The sequence below is a fragment of the Sinocyclocheilus rhinocerous genome, unplaced genomic scaffold, assembly GCF_001515625.1.
Source record: "Sinocyclocheilus rhinocerous isolate Xijiao unplaced genomic scaffold, SAMN03320098_v1.1 scaffold391, whole genome shotgun sequence".
Classification (NCBI taxonomy): domain Eukaryota; kingdom Metazoa; phylum Chordata; class Actinopteri; order Cypriniformes; family Cyprinidae; genus Sinocyclocheilus; species Sinocyclocheilus rhinocerous.
Genome location: NW_015656602.1, coordinates 8,609 through 26,065, shown reverse-complemented (window position 1 = coordinate 26,065; position 17,457 = coordinate 8,609). Strand labels below are relative to the sequence as shown.

Sequence of the window (17,457 nt, the reverse complement as noted above, 5' to 3'; positions counted from 1 at the left end):
GTGACGGTCGGTCCGTGTGAATTGAATGCAGACAGGAGGAGAGTTCAGCTTTACTGGAGACGCACGATCGACAAATTTTAAACTCGTGATTTTAAATTATGCTGCGCTTTATGCATTTGCCCACTGCTATATTCATGTCATTTCCACTGTGTGCTGTATGTACAATTAGTGTTACCTTGGCTTTATTTGAAAAAAATATGATTCCCAATGCACACAAACTTCCCAGATTACCGAGTGCCCTGTTGGTTACAGTGTTTACTTCCTTTTTTATTATATTTTTTATTAAATATTTATTTGTGAAAAATACTTTGTCATCTAAAGTATAAGAATGTTTATTTAACATTTATTTTTTAACCCATTTTCAAATGATTTCAAATTTCTTAAATATTAAAATAAATAAAATTATATCGGCTTTATATCGGCCACCCTGCTTTACAAGATATCGGCATCGGCTGTCAAAAAACCCATATCGGTCGACCACTAATGAGCATCAGTATAATGGTACTACAATTGGTAAATTACAATCAGTAAAATAGATTTCGAGCTAGTATAATTGATTTCGAGCTAGTAAAAGTACAATACTAGTGTAGCGGCACTAGAATTGGTAAAGTACTAGCATTAGTAAATTGAATTTAATTGATACAGGACTAATAATGGTATGGTTCAAGCTGAAAAGGCACTAAAATTGCTACAGAACTAGTGTGAGTGGTATATTAACGCTAGTATCAGTAAAGTAGTACAAATAAATTGTAAATAAAAAAACACTACTAGAGGTTACAGTACTACTATGCAATATGCATTGTTTAGCAGGAGTAGTGGTACAATATTATCATTATACTATCAGTACAATAATAACACTAGATACTAATATTTCTACAGCATTAGAATCAATAGAAATATAAAACTAGTGGTACTAGTATTACTACAGTATTAGAATCAGTATAATGCTTAAAACCAGCGGTACTAGTGTTTCTAAAGTATTACAATCAGAATAGATACAAAACTAGTGGTACCAGTGTTAAAACTAGTAATACTAGTTTCCACAAAATCAGTATAATCAATTAAAACTAGTAGTGTTTAATACTTGTATCAGTATATTGCTGTAGCACTAGCAGTGCTATAATACTAGCAACAGTGGTACTACAGTATTAGAATAATTATTATGATTTAAACTAGTATCTCTACAGTATTAGAATCAGTACTGTAGTGTAATGCTAGTAGTGTACAACACCTACATCAGTAGTAGTAGTAGTAGTTGCAGTGCTAGTATTAGCATGGTGGTTTAGCACAAGTATTTGTGTAGTACAGTATTAGTGCAGTTGTACAATGATGGATGTTGCTTGTATAACAGTACTGTTAATTCTTAACTAGCAGTAGGAGGCACAAGCACACACGTGCTGGCTGAACGTACCTTCTTCATAATGCCAGTCTTTCTCTTGCTGAAGGTCGTGTATCTCCTCAGCTTGTTGTCAATAAACTCCATCTTAATTTTCACCCGTCCTCGTGTTTTCTTGCCAGGTTTCGCCCCAGTCACCCCGGAGGAAACTCCCCCATATCCAGCTGACAGTCCCGCGATGGTTCCGGAGGATCCACCGACCTCCATCTCACTCCTCTCCCGCTTCACCCCTCTCCTGTCCACCACGGAACTCTCTTCATCATCCCCGGAGTCCGAGTCTCCGTCGGAGCCGCTCAACACAGCCTCCACCGACGGCCTGTCGTCGTATCTGCCCCCATCGGGCAGGTTTATGGCAGAGGTTACTGCCCCCAAAGCCCCAGATGTGCTGCCCACCTGTAGAGGGGTCAACCCCGCGCCGTTACCGGAGCGTCCAGCCCCTCTGGCCATCCCGTTTCCCCCTAACATCGCGGACCTGCTCCAAGCACTACGGCAGCCTGCGGTAGGTGTAGAGATCCGAGCAGATCTTAGATCAAATCCAGCAGATCGCTTCACTTGATACCGAACTTATGTTACCTCACATATGCTAGGCTAAGAAACATTAGCTCAACTCAACAGACAACTCGGACTAAACACGCGGGATCTGGAGTTTAAGGACGGATGTATTCCCGTGTGAAAGTCACGATTTAAGCGGCTCGTGAAATACAAAAATAAACTCCCAAAACTAGCCCTTTACGACCATCGTACAAAGTTTACAACGTAGAGTTTCCGCCTACAGTCCATCAATCAAACCTCAACTGAACTTGCCACATTTGGAAACAACGAATCGCGACCCGCGCAATGTACCTCCGCCAACAGAACTAGTTACCTACAGTAACAACAATATCGCGTAAAATAATTCACTTTGAACACGTGAACGGCGGTATTTCCGTCGTGTATAACGTCTAGTGTTTTTTTTAAACTATATAATTGCTGATAACTCGCTTGTTTTGGGAATTTAACTCACGAGGCCGTTCGCCTAAAGATCTAATTTCCTCCAAATAAAGCGAGCCGATGTTTCCTTATATGGCGATGGCTGTCCATGTATGGTGAGTCACAGCGCTGCGCTGCGATTGGTTACGCAAACCTCTCCGACTCTGTGATTGGTTCGAATCTAATTTGGCCGACAGAAATGGCATACGTCATACACAGCGAACTACTAGTAGCGAACGTGCCTGGACCCTCACGGTAATATTAACGACAAAAATACACCGTTTCTGGCGAGAAACGTGCGAAAAGGTAAACCACATGCACTTAGCGAACTTTTAAAACCAAAAGCAGGTTGTTAGACTGACTGCTGAGTTTAATTTGAGTACAAACTGAGGTGAAATTCAGCTCTGTGAGAGCTGTGGAAATGATGCGATACTGCCGTGTAACCAGCAGATGAGGCTCTTACATTAATTATTGGTTTAAAGTTACACTAAACTTAATCTTTTGGCCGTCTCATATACTTAAAAAAAAATACATCCACGCATTGAATCAGTTTTCCATTTTCAACCTTGTACTGGCAACTTTGTGCTCTGAGAATAACATCAGTGCTATTGCTTCTATAAACAGCCAACAAACACTTTAAATGAAGAACATCTTTTGTAATATTACCCTTACAATCAATGTTTTGAAGGTTTTGCACTGGGCCCAGAGAATACAAACATTTTAGGCTAATAGTAAAGTAGTGTGTATTTGGGTGGTCGAATATCAAGGCAGCTTCCTAAAGGTCTTAGGTTCTAACCCACCCAACCTCATGTTTTACTCAGATAAAACCATCAGAAAGATGACTATCTCATAATATATTCACATAATGCACTAACAATACATTTGTCAGAAAGAAAATGTCTTTACATTCTAAATTTTGTCAAATTTGTTTGGATTTTTCTTATAATTCTCCACATTTTTTTACACCCACATTTAGTTTATAGTCCATTTTTTCTTTTATTTAAAAAGAAAACAGTAGCATGAGTAGCCTTACATCGAAATTTAATCAAAAACATGCAGTTCATGTATGACTCGCATGCTTTCTGTAAATGACTAGGCTATTGGTGTGTAAATATTCTTACAGGAACTGCTCAACTATTGTCATGACAACATCACATAGTTACATATTCCCATCTGCAACCGCGGGAGGTAATAACTGCAGATGAATCTTGGTAGTCCCCATAAACTGTTCCAGGAATACACCAAACTGACCCATGCATGTTATGCAATACAAGCAAAAGATTAGATTTTCAAACATGCTTCCTTTCTGGTGCTACATTTGTTTTGAGCAAATTAAAATGACAGAATTGTTACTGTATTCATTTTTATTTCCAAAAACTTTACAGCAGAATAAATGGCACAAAGGCTATGAATGAGTAAAGAAAAAGTGCAACTTAAGAGCAGACTGAAAATTTCTGAACGAATACAAAGACCTGTTGTCCTCTCTGAGCAGAAACAACCGGTCCACATCAGTTTGGACATGAGCAGAAATGATCTCAATAAGAGAAAAACAGGAAGCATTTACAAATTCAGTGAATCAAAGTGTTTGAGCATAAGAAAACAGATAATGACAACATACAGATTGATTTGCAAGCATTGCATTACAATACTAAGTCAGATCTCAAAGCAGCCAACGTAGAGATCGCTTGCCAAAATAATTTCATACAACGTGGTGGTGCGCGGACCATTCCGACCTCACCCACGAACACGTCTCTGGGGGCGCCGGGTGTGACGCAACGGTTTAAGTAACAGTGTTTGTCACAGACCATCGACACGAAACACTGCAGAAGATCAAACGCTGCTCTGGCAACCATACAGACATGTTAGGCAAGAGTTCCATTGCTTATGCGTCCCAAAGCCCTTGCCAGCAATTTCCTGAAAACATCACTTCTGTTTCCAAAACATTATTGCCTTATTCTCATAGGATAGGAGCAGAATTATTTCAGCAGAATTTGCAAGGCGGAGGACGCATTTAGAGATTTCCATTAGCTAAGGATGCCATTAGATTACAACACAAACGGTTCCACCTAACTCTATGCAGTTCTGTTTGCTTTATCCACATGTTCCACCTATAAAACACTTTTCCCCTGCTAAGAAGTCAAATCTAGTAAAGAATCTATAAGCACTTTTTGATAATTACATTCTGTTTCTACACAATCCATGTATGAGAAATGTAAGCTTTGATTTATTGACAGATCAAAAGGTTCGTTTGTTAAAAAAAATGAAAACTCTGTCATCATTTACTCATCCTCATGTCGTTCCAAACTCACTTGGATTGCTTTCTTCTGAGGAACACAAAAGGAGAAGTTTAGCAGAATGTTCACGCTGCACTTTTCCATATAGTGAGAGGGAATGAGGACAAAAATAGCCAAAAAAAGAAAAGAAATCCATATGACTTGTGCGCTATATTCGAAATTTTTTGATGCCACACCATGTTCATACAAAATGCATTTTTGCATTCTAGTGTGCTGATTTTCCATAGCTTTTTTTTAAAGTAGGCTAAACATGCGCTTAAACAGATGTCTTTGACCATTGCGCTTCTGTATTTTCCAACGTCTTGTGTACTGTAGAAAAAAAAAGTCATTCAACTTTTTAAAAACAAGTCACGAGACCTTGAATTTTTCCAATTCCACTTCCCGCATTTTCAATGCAAAAGTGCATTCTTCATAATTGGTCCCTAACAGACCAAAATTTATGGTTGGTGGTCGTTAAATTAGTCATAACCCACTGCGACACCAGTTTGAAGATGTGTGTAGGATTTGAGCATCGTGATGGAAGGGAATATTTTCAGTGAATAACTTTTTGGTCTGTGGGGAAGATTCACAAAATAGCTTCGTAAGGACTATTTTTATGGTGTTTCGTCATTTTTGGAGCTCCACAGGGTTTTTTTCTCCTCCACTGATGTTTATTGTATGGAAACAAGCAACAGGACATTCTGTTAAACTTCATCTTATGTGTTTTATAGAAAGAAAGTCATATGACTTTACAACAACATAAGATAAGTAAATAATGATCGACCCAATTTTTAGATGAACTACCCATTTAAAAGACTGACATGCAGCAGAATCTTGCAAACCTCTTTCTACGAAGACAGAGAATAACCTATAAGTGCTTTTCAGAATGAAACTTGAGCAACTGTGTTTCCTTCTGGTATCCTGCTGTGTTGTTTTTCAGATATTTCTTGGTCTTCATGTCACCCTCTCTGACCTTGTCTTTCATTTTCCAAAGTACAAGTTACTTGAAAACTTCAGTAAACCAGACGACCTACTTTTTATGATTAATAAACCAATTCCTGTTGGAAACCCAGTGAATATGCAACTATCTAGACCAGTGGTTCTCAGCCGGCTTTGTATCAAGACCTACATTTTACAATGGAGATTAATTGGCGACCCAACACAGCATTAAAATTTATTATACAAAAGATTCATCATACAAATGTGAACACATATAAAACCTTAAAATCAAACATTTATATCTATTGGTTGATTTAGAATTGGTTTCTGACACATTTTTGGGTCTCAACCAACCAGTTAAGAACCACTGATCTAGACCACAACCAGGTAGCCATGCTGTGTTGAACATTTTTAACATAGTAAGCTGCAGTACAAACATAAAACCAAGGTGCTGATTCGGTCAATCTAGATGATTTAGAAAGGGTATGGACCCACAATAATGGTGAGTCTCAGCAGTGAGCTGGAACGGTAGCTCAAGACATTACTCTGGGTGACCATCTCCAGGTCCACAACATGTTCTCTAGGTCCAGTCAAAGGTTTGGTCATCACCAACATGGCGCTTACATTACTGGAGCGCTGAAAGACAAAGAAAAAGCCAATCAGTGGAGAGACTTCACCACGAGACAGTGTTATAAATCACAGTAATCAATTTTTTAATGTAACAGAGTTGATGTTCATTATGTTTACAGGTACATATTTCAACTCTGTTATGGGGAAAAATATAATTGTGAGCAATGATGACTGTAAATAATCTGGTGATTAATGGTGACTGATAAATAAAAAAAATTTCACTGATCTTTAACCCTGTAACAACCCCAAAACATTTTAAATGTAACATGGTTGACTCTAAACATGTTTTGGAAAAGGATATCATGGGTTCAAACACAAGTAAGTATCTCTTACAGTCTCTATTCGCTTTTATTGTTTACAGCTATACTGTCATGCTCAATTGTTCAAGTCTGTTGTGGGAAAATAATAGTGATCACTCTTACAGAAAAATGTTTTTTCTTGGCAGAAAGCAGAAGAATACTGACTGTAAATAATCTGGTGTTGTGCTGTGCCAGTTAAGGAGAAGACATTTTTGCATTGATTTTCAACCATAGATATTTTAAATGTAACAGGGTTGGCACTAAACCTGTTTTGGAAAAGAAATATCATGGGTTGAAACACAGGTGAGTATCTCTTAAAGTCTAAAATTTTTTATTGTGTTTACAGTTATATTGTCAAGCTCAATTGTTCAAAGTCTTGACAAAAAGGACAACAATACTGATTGTAAATAATCAGGTTTTGTGCACTAATCTTCAACCCAATAACATTCAACCCCATACATTTTAAATGTAAAATGTTTTGGAAGAGAAATGTGATGGGTTCATTCAAAGGTAAGTAGGCTATCTTTTACAGTCTTTTTCAATTTTTCATTATGTTTATACTGTAGTTATATTATTACTCAGCATAGTTCAACTCTGTTACAGGAAAACTGTCTATGGCAAAAAGTATGAGAATACTGCCTGTAATCTGTGTTATGCAATGATATTTGCTAGGTAAGGTCTTTATTTGACATTTTTGCATCTTCAATCCTGTAACACTGAACCCCAAAACTCTTTAAATGTAGGGTGGACATAAAACCTGTTTTGGTAGAGAAATGCCATGGGTTTAAATAGAGATTCAAAGCAAGTATCTCTCATAAAAATATATTGGGTTTTCATTATATTAACATTTTTTTAAGCTCAATAGTTGGTTTATTATAGGAAAATAATAGTGAATAGTCCTTTACATAATACTTATATTTTCTTGGCAAAAAGCACATGAACCTTGACACTAAATAAGCCAAAGCTGTTATTATACTTTTTTTGCATTGATTTTCAACCCTGTAACATTTCACCACAAAACACTTCATGACAGGGTTGGCACACATTTTGGAAGATGTGCTATTTATTTATTAAGGCTTTACTGTAAGTAATATGTCTAGAATTTAAGCAAGCTACTGTGTTTACTAAGTTATCCATCCAAACTGTTAACAATATTGAAATAACGTACAGTTTAAAGGGTTAGGTTTATGGTTAGTAACAATTCAGTGTTGGGTAAGTTACTCTAAAAGGTAATTAAATTAATTACAAGGATAGACATGAAACTGAACTTTTAATTATTTCACATAAATACTATAAAATTGCACAAAATATTCTCGAACTGACCAAAGGGAGAAGGTTACAATAAAACATACATTTTAACATTAGATGTAAAATTTTGATGTTTAATCCACTATTGTTTTATACAGAATTGTTCTATAGACCTTACAGTATTTAAAGCAATTACATTAGAGTTAACTGTAATTAAATTACAGAAAAGCCAAGAGTAATCCCCTACTTTACTTTTCAAGGGAAAAATAATTAAATTACAGTAATTGATTACTTAGTAATGCATTACACCCAACACTGGTAAAAATAAATAACTAACTGCAAGGCTGTAATCACAGATCTAGTATTAGGGGTAACTGCTTAAAAATCATACACTGAAAAAACATATTTGATAACCAGTAATCTGTATATCGTACAGTAATGTCATAGTAATTCAGGCCTGCAGTGGAAAAATATGATATTAAAGTATTTTTCCCCAGAATTACCCCAATATAGATTTGCCCAATCTTACCCTCAGGTAGAATTCTCCTCCCTCATTGCCGGATTTGATGGTGAAGGTGTTTACCATGTTGGGGTAAACACTGGTAGCTTGAATCTGGAAGATATCCGCAGGCACTGAGCGTTCGGAAAAGATGCTCATGTACTTGTAGACTATGACAGGCGGCAGTCCTCTGCAAACACTTGGTGACTGACACCTACAGCGTCTGTTGATAGAGAGTTAAACAGTTTGTAAAACAGATTTGTGGATCAAATAACAACACAGAGCATGATTTTATCAGGAGATTAGACGCACCCTTCGCCTGTTTTGACGTATGGCTCACGGCAGGGGTTTCTGGGATAGCAACGGAATCCTCCATAGTAATTCCAACACATTTCATCTTCTCTGCAGTTGTGTGCTGTTTCACACTCGTTTATATCTATTAACAGGGTGGAAAAGGTCAATGAGTAACATCAGAGGCCACTTTTCGCAAAACTAACGGAATGCTTGGTTGATAAAAAACTGGATGACTAGTAATTTCCTACTGCTAAATTCTGAAAAAACAGAGGTGTTAATTATTGGACCAAAAACCTCTGCATGTACAATAACCTAGAAAACTGTCTAACACTTGATGGCTGCTCTGTCAATTCTTCATCATCAGTTAGGAACTTAGGTGTGCTATTTTATAGCAATCTTTCCTTTGAAAACCATGTTTCATAGCATTTGTAAAACCACATTTTTCCATCTTAAAAATTAGGGGTGTAACGATATTCAAAATGAACCGAAAAACCATGATACACCACCCACGATATGTATCGCGGTACTCTCGGTCCTCCCCCGCCCCCCCCACAGCCCTGACCCACTTGAGGTTGACCCCACTTGCACCACGGCTCATCTCAAACTAAAGATGCATGTAGAATATGGTTTGTTAAAAATAACAACGCGTAAAACAGACCTATTGGCTTCCCACATTACAACAGCAATGATCAAAAAATGTGGACAAACAACATGGAATGCCATAAGCACAATAGTACAGTGTTTCCCAACCTTTTTTTTTTGCCACGGCACAGTTTTGATCAGTAAAAAAATGCCATGGCACACCACTAAGGGCCGAAATATAGCAAAATTGCACAAACATGCATTGCTTCAAATGGCATATTAAACCTGGATATTATATTAAAAGTAGTACTCACATTTAATGTAAAACTTGAGCTTGAGGTAGGAACACAAGGTAATAGGTAGCTTCATGTTGTTGGGGATGATAAAACAACAAATTTACATATCGTCGCTGTCGGGCGGAAACACTACCACTTTCAGGAAATGTAAAACTAAACTTTTTTTTTAAATAATTAAACCGCATCGTCAGAGTTGGTATTGTGGCTTTATATGTGATCAGACACTTACAAGGTTTTTGACCAGCGAATGACGGCAATATGCGTTTTGTCTGTCATTAGAACGGCCACATCTGAGGCAGTGAGTGCATCGCATTACATTTTCATCAATTTACAGGTTATAAAGTTTATTGTAGCTATATGAGCACTCAGTTTTTTTGTTGTTGAATTCATCTGGCCAAAATGGCATGATATGAAAGATGAAGCGCTATGCACAGGATATATAAAACAGTATATTGGCTATACCTAGATGGCCAATGCTAAGACTCTTCCCTGCTCTTCAAACACACACAAAAAACATTAGGCTTTATAGACCTAGTGTTTCTTGAGTAAAGAAAACGCTGTACTTATTCAAACATCAGTTGTTTATTTACCCGTGCATTGTGAACGAGCAGAGATCTGTCTCCAGAGCAGACTGTGTGAGGCACTTCATTCTGAATGGAGGCGGGTGGAGTTGATGACAGTTTGAGGATCCAATGGAGTTATGAGGTTTAGTCACAAGCTCTTTTGAATGATTTTCAAACGGACATAAAGATGACCAATAGCACTGATTTAAAATAATAATAACAATAATGAAATATAATAGAGATAGAAAGTTTTGATAATTTTCAGTGTGCCACGGCACAGTGGTTGGGAAACACTGCGCTAGTATAACCGTCATTTACGCCTTCGTCACCCGTGTGTTGAAAGTGTGCAAACGCAGGTGATGGTGCATTCAAGTCCTCCTGGGAAGTTTGTATTTACGTCAGGTGCGTTCACATCACTTTGGTCGGAACAAGATGGCGATTTAACTTTTCTACATAAAACTCAACCGTTTTTTACGTGATGTAAACTGAATCATTATATGTGACCCTGGACCACAAAACCAATCTTAAAGGGTTAGTTCACCCAAAAATGAAAATTAGCTCATAAATTACTTACCCTCAAGGCATCCTAGGTGTATATGACTTTCTTCTTTCAGACGAATCCAGTCAGAGTTATATAAAAAATTGTCTTTGATCATTCAAGCTGTTTAATGGCACTCAGCGGCTGTTGCATGCATCAGTCAAAAAGAAGTGAAATAAAAAGCGCCCATCCATAATAAAAAGTGTCTCTCACGGCTCCGGGGGGTGAACAAAGGCCTTCTGTAGCGAATCGATGCGTTTTTGTAAGAAAAATATCCATATTGAAAACTTAATAATCACTTTAATCTAGCTTGCGCTCACTGCTCACTCACAGAAGCAGTTCCGGGCGGATGACGTATGAGGTCGGCTTTGCGTATGGTAGAGTCGATGGTCTTTACACTCTTCGGTCTTCACACGAGGAGGCCGTCACGCGACGGCTGCGTTCGCGGTAAACTAAGCTTTTTTATACCCTTCTAACAAAATACTACATTAATTCAGCTGGACACAAATAATTAAACCGCATCGTCAGAGTTGGTATTGTGGCTTTATATGTGATCAGACACTTACAAGGTTTTTGACCAGCGAATGACGGCAATATGCGTTTTGTCTGTCATTAGAACGGCCACATCTGAGGCAGTGAGTGCATCGCATTACATTTTCATCAATTTACAGGTTATAAAGTTTATTGTAGCTATATGAGCACTCAGTTTTTTTGTTGTTGAATTCATCTGGCCAAAATGGCATGATATGAAAGATGAAGCGCTATGCACAGGATATATAAAACAGTATATTGGCTATACCTAGATGGCCAATGCTAAGACTCTTCCCTGCTCTTCAAACACACACAAAAAACATTAGGCTTTATAGACCTAGTGTTTCTTGAGTAAAGAAAACGCTGTACTTATTCAAACATCAGTTGTTTATTTACCCGTGCATTGTGAACGAGCAGAGATCTGTCTCCAGAGCAGACTGTGTGAGGCACTTCATTCTGAATGGAGGCGGGTGGAGTTGATGACAGTTTGAGGATCCAATGGAGTTATGAGGTTTAGTCACAAGCTCTTTTGAATGATTTTCAAACGGACATAAAGATGACCAATAGCACTGATTTAAAATAATAATAACAATAATGAAATATAATAGAGATAGAAAGTTTTGATAATTTTCAGTGTGCCACGGCACAGTGGTTGGGAAACACTGCGCTAGTATAACCGTCATTTACGCCTTCGTCACCCGTGTGTTGAAAGTGTGCAAACGCAGGTGATGGTGCATTCAAGTCCTCCTGGGAAGTTTGTATTTACGTCAGGTGCGTTCACATCACTTTGGTCGGAACAAGATGGCGATTTAACTTTTCTACATAAAACTCAACCGTTTTTTACGTGATGTAAACTGAATCATTATATGTGACCCTGGACCACAAAACCAATCTTAAAGGGTTAGTTCACCCAAAAATGAAAATTAGCTCATAAATTACTTACCCTCGAGGCATCCTAGGTGTATATGACTTTCTTCTTTCAGACGAATCCAGTCAGAGTTATATAAAAAATTGTCTTTGATCATTCAAGCTGTTTAATGGCACTCAGCGGCTGTTGCATGCATCAGTCCAAAAGAAGTGAAATAAAAAGCGCCCATCCATAATAAAAAGTGTCTCTCACGGCTCCGGGGGGTGAACAAAGGCCTTCTGTAGCGAATCGATGCGTTTTTGTAAGAAAAATATCCATATTGAAAACTTAATAATCACTTTAATCTAGCTTGCGCTCACTGCTCACTCACAGAAGCAGTTCCGGGCGGATGACGTATGAGGTCGGCTTTGCGTATGGTAGAGTCGATGGTCTTTACACTCTTCGGTCTTCACACGAGGAGGCCGTCACGCGACGGCTGCGTTCGCAGCTTTTTTAGCTTTTTTATACCCTTCTAACAAAATACTACATTTATTCAGCTGGACACACTTTCCTTATAACAAATGGCAGAACGAGACCAAACGTGATATCAGCACGTCTCCACACAGTAAACAAAACAAGCGTTTCCTAGCAACAACAACTGCACTAAACACTAATGAGACAAGTAAATACACTTACGAGCTGCTTTTAACTTCCGCTGATAAAGACTACTTCTCTCAAAGAGTATTTCTTTACACTGTTTTCTGCTGGCGCTTGAACACACTTTCCTTATTTTTTTTCCACAACAAATGGCCAAGCAAGCGCAGACACTGACGAGATACGTGATACAAAACGAGACCAAACGCGATATCAGCATGTCTCCGAAGACCCATCTCTTTAACTTGGCATACACATAACACACTTACACATTTCTATAATTCAAATCCGTTAAAGGATTTTTAGGCTGCATTAATTAGGACAACCGGAACCGGGAACACTTCCCATAACACCCAATGTACTCGCTACATCGTAAGAAGAATGGCATCAACAGTATGCTAATATTAGTCTCTTTCATTCTTATTCCGAGGTCACTGTTGCCATATGGATCCAATCTGTATCCAGGCCATAAATGGTGGATCAGCACCTAAAGACGACCTCTACAGCCCTGAATGTCAGTGGAGACCATGTCAACTAGATGAGCCCCAGAGACAGATCCCCTGCCAAGACCTCATCACCTCGACAGCCATCGGCACAATTTCCTAGCAACAACAACTGCACTAAACACTAATGAGACAAGTAAATACACTTACGAGCTGCTTTTAACTTCCGCTGATAAAGACTACTTCTCTCAAAGAGTATTTCTTTACACTGTTTTCTGCTGGCGCTTGAACACACTTTCCTTATTTTTTTTCCACAACAAATGGCCAAGCAAGCGCAGACACTGACGAGATACGTGATACAAAACGAGACCAAACGCGATATCAGCATGTCTCCGAAGACCCATCTCTTTAACTTGGCATACACATAACACACTTACACATTTCTATAATTCAAATCCGTTAAAGGATTTTTAGGCTGCATTAATTAGGACAACCGGAACCGGGAACACTTCCCATAACACCCAATGTACTCGCTACATCGTAAGAAGAATGGCATCAACAGTATGCTAATATTAGTCTCTTTCATTCTTATTCCGAGGTCACTGTTGCCATATGGATCCAATCTGTATCCAGGCCATAAATGGTGGATCAGCACCTAAAGACGACCTCTACAGCCCTGAATGTCAGTGGAGACCATGTCAACTAGATGAGCCCCAGAGACAGATCCCCTGCCAAGACCTCATCACCTCGACAGCCATCGGCACAAGACCATGGGAACCAGACAAGTCCTCTGCTCAATCTGACCTGTGTTGCAGCCTGGAATTAAACCACATCATGCTGGTTTCGTCTGGCCAGAGAACTGGTCCCCCGACTGAGCCTGGTTTCTCCCAAGGTTTTTTCTCCATTTCTGTCACCGATGAACTTTTTGTTCCTTGCCACTGTTGCCTTTGGCTTGCTTAGATGGGGGTGCTTAATTTCTGGTAATATTGTGGACTTGATTGCACAGATACTAATGGAAGAGAGCTGAACTGGATGAAGACATCACTCAATCATCAATGAACTGACTTTAGCTGGAAAATGACTCTTTGTTATTGTCCTCTTGCATTATTGACCATATATTTTCCTGTTCGACACTCTAAAGCTGCTTTGACACAATCTGTATTGTATAAACAGCTATATAAATAAAGGTGACTTGACTTGACTTTAGGAGACTGGAAGAAATGGGAATGTACCTTGGCACATCCGCGTCCCTTGGAGCTGGTATCCGTCAGGACACACACACTGGTATCCGCCGGGCTGATTCACACACTGGAACTGGCAGATGTAGTTTGAGAATTCACACTCATTGATATCTGGAAAACACAAATGAGAATGAAACTTACAGAATGACAAAATATTGCTCATTACCGTGGTTCCTGTCCATTTAATGTCTGTGGACCGAATTACCTATGTTTATACTACACTACACTGACATTGGACAAGCAGAAAGTGTCCACATGCTTTTTGTCTTCATTTGAAACAATATATCAATAGTTGTTTACACCAAGGATAATGACTATAACTAGAAAGTTTTAATAATCGTTCTTATTCTATGAGAATAGCTAAGTCCAAATCCCAGCTACAATTATGAAGACACAGAGAAACAATCTTGTTAAAATCACTTTCAGAACAATTTTTTCCAGCTGATGAACAATGAAAACACTAACAGCCAATCAGAATCCACACAACTTTAACAAGCGCAAGCATTTAAAGCGGCAGACGTCTAAACCGCAGTGCGCGCTTATAATAAACAACATTATTGTTCTGGTGTGGACACTAATATAGTCATAGTTCTTGGTGTAAACAAGTCTTCACAAACCTTAAAAGTTTAATCTTTTTGATTGAAAACGTGTACTTCAGGTATCTTCCTATAAAACAAATACCACTTAGTTTAATATTTTTAATCATAAGATGCAAAGACATTGAGACATTTTTAAGAGTGGCTTAAGTGTGCAAATACTTTGTGTAGCTTGTCAAAGACAATTTAATTAGCCTATCAAAGAACCTCAGTTAATGTCTTTTAAATGGCTATTTCACACATTATATAACCAAACCTACATCAGATGTAGCGTTTCCCTTTGTTTCAGTTAGCCTAAGGATAGCATGCTAACAGATTAGCCTCCTGAGCTAACATAGCCTGCCATTGGAAAGCATGCATGCAAGTTACTAGTAATCAAAACAAACCTAATCTATTTTATATCGTGATACCTATATTTTATTCATGAATTATATAATAATGCTCATTTGTCCAAGGCCCATTAAGATATTCTTATAATCAATATAATATCCACACAAATGGGGGAAAAAAACATTGTACAATGTTATCAGCATTGAAATACTGTTTGACTATGATTATATTGATCTGATTGGTTACAACAGGATAGCGAGAATAACTTTTTGTAGATGTTAGCTACTCCCTCATGGTGAGATACTGTGAAATTCACCCTAACTAAATTGACCTACTGTCAATACTTTACATGTTCGTTTGCATACACGTTGAAATTATTGTTGATGACGTTAAGAATATTCAAACAAACTCTATCATGTACTCTCATACACTAAAAAAGCATAAAAAATACCTTGGCAGGAGACTGAGTCTGAAGCCAGTTCATATCCGACTTCACATTGGCAGATGAAAGAGCCAATCAGATTGTAGCACTGATGTTGGCAGGGGCTTGCAGTTAGACATTCATTCACATCTGTAAAAAAACACACAATTGAACATTAATGATAGATGATGAAATTAAAAATGAGAGTGCAGGAGTAATATTGAATGCATTTTCACTAAGGTTTCACCAAGCAAATGATCCAAAACTTTTCCTTGACCACTAATAGGGACATGCTTGCTTTTGCTTAATTATATTTAAGAGTGGTCTGTCAGCTTTCCTCCATCCATCTATGGAACATCTACATGACTTGACATTTTAAAAGTTAAAATGAGTATTACAATCTCAAAAAAAAAAAAAAAAAAACACACAATTGAACATTAATGATAGATGATGAAATTAAAAATGAGAGTGCATGAGTAATAAACAAAATAACTGGCCATTGCCAATTGCCCATTTCATTCAGTCCCTCAAATATAACACTAATAATGGCACTTATTTAAAACAACAGGTAGCATAATCCAAAACACACATCTTTTCTGCACTCCTAATCATTCTTTGGTATGTCTGGCAAGGTTTCCAGCTTGATTCTGGAGTGTAGAAAGTGTCCTTTCATGCTGTGAGGGCCATCGTGGGTGGTCTGTGCTTATCTGCCAGGTTTGGTCAAGTAACTATATACAAAGGCCTAAGAATAGGCCAGTTTTCTATGATTCATATGCAGACTATTGGATTTGCAACACATGTGAGTGCAAAACCTCCTCATCCAAACAAGGCAGATTCTTCCTAGGCTCCTAAGTGACCTATTTGAGGCATTAATGGGAGAATAATGTCAACGCACAGATCCAAAGACCCACGGGAGGCCTCTCGCCGAGTGTTTCCAAAGCTTTGCTGACCAGCGTTTGGGCCCTTTGAGGGGGTTCAACTCTGCTGATAGCCAAACTGGCTGGAAAAATGAGGCGAGATCTCACGGGCGAGAGTTCAGACGAAAGACATGCTGTTTTCTCGCCCACCTCTTTGAGAGAGACACACCTGGAGTCTGTGATCACCCACATGACCGTGATTTGATTCCAGCAAACTAGTGTTAGATTCCAGAGGAATCACTGCCAAGGCGCTTCTGAAAGAGACTGGCCGAAAAAAATTGAAAACATTTCAGGAAGGCTGACTCTCTTTTGCGGGAAGAGGCCCGAGCTAATTGTTGACTCATTTTAATGGGCTGAGAGATGCATGTCCTGACCCATACTTCCTCAAACAAAACCACATAAACTCTGGTAGCTGTTTGACAACAAAAAGCATAGTCGATGAAGGGCCATTTGACCCAAGATTGGTCTCCGAAAGTATGTGTGTGAACCGACCAACAGTCCATTTACTGAATTTAAGAATATTGCACACAGCAATGGCTGAAATCGCCAGTTTTAATACAGTGGTTGGTGCTACACACTAGTCTGGAGACAAAGTCTGTCAAGAGACAAAGTCTGTCAAAAAAAAAAAAAAACAATCACTGGGTTAGCGCAAGGTTAGTCACATCAGTCTTCGAAAGATATTTTTATTTAATAATATTAATAAATGTAAGGAATAATATATATATATATATAATGGAATTAATAATATATTTAAATCATGACAACTCTCTGAACATTTTAGCATGGTGATGGATATGACCATGTTAATGTATTTGGTCTTGGCGGAACAGATCTGCTACGCTGCTGCTGAATTGCTGCTGCTGTTGGTTATTGCTGTAGTTGTAGATTATTGCTGCTGCTGCAAACAAGTACAGGAACTTGCTACTGCCAGTGCATATGGCGATACGCTGC

At 38.4% G+C, this 17,457-nt stretch overlaps 2 protein-coding genes across 6 annotated transcripts in view; both read right to left on the bottom strand.

Annotated features, from left to right (window-relative positions):
* LOC107720394 (serum response factor-like) overlaps positions 1 to 2,205 on the bottom strand; it is a 26,500-nt gene extending 24,295 nt beyond the window's left edge. For all 5 annotated transcript variants that reach the window (XR_001637609.1, XM_016528087.1, XM_016528088.1 and 2 more), the window contains exon 1: positions 1,412 to 2,205. Coding sequence is in view for 4 of the 5 variants with exons in the window: in XM_016528087.1 (XP_016383573.1) it covers positions 1,412 to 1,861 (450 nt within the window). In the remaining variant the exon portion in view is untranslated. The remainder of the gene's footprint in view (positions 1 to 1,411) is intronic.
* A 1,509-nt stretch (positions 2,206 to 3,714) lies between these two features.
* LOC107720391 (EGF-containing fibulin-like extracellular matrix protein 1) overlaps positions 3,715 to 17,457 on the bottom strand; it is a 21,180-nt gene continuing 7,437 nt past the window's right edge. The window contains exons 4-8 of the mRNA XM_016528082.1: positions 15,620 to 15,739; positions 14,234 to 14,353; positions 8,566 to 8,689; positions 8,284 to 8,476; positions 3,715 to 6,213 (exon numbers count right to left, since the gene is read on the bottom strand). Coding sequence (XP_016383568.1) covers positions 6,052 to 6,213; positions 8,284 to 8,476; positions 8,566 to 8,689; positions 14,234 to 14,353; positions 15,620 to 15,739 — 719 coding nt within the window. The 3' untranslated portion in view covers positions 3,715 to 6,051. The remainder of the gene's footprint in view (positions 6,214 to 8,283; positions 8,477 to 8,565; positions 8,690 to 14,233; positions 14,354 to 15,619; positions 15,740 to 17,457) is intronic.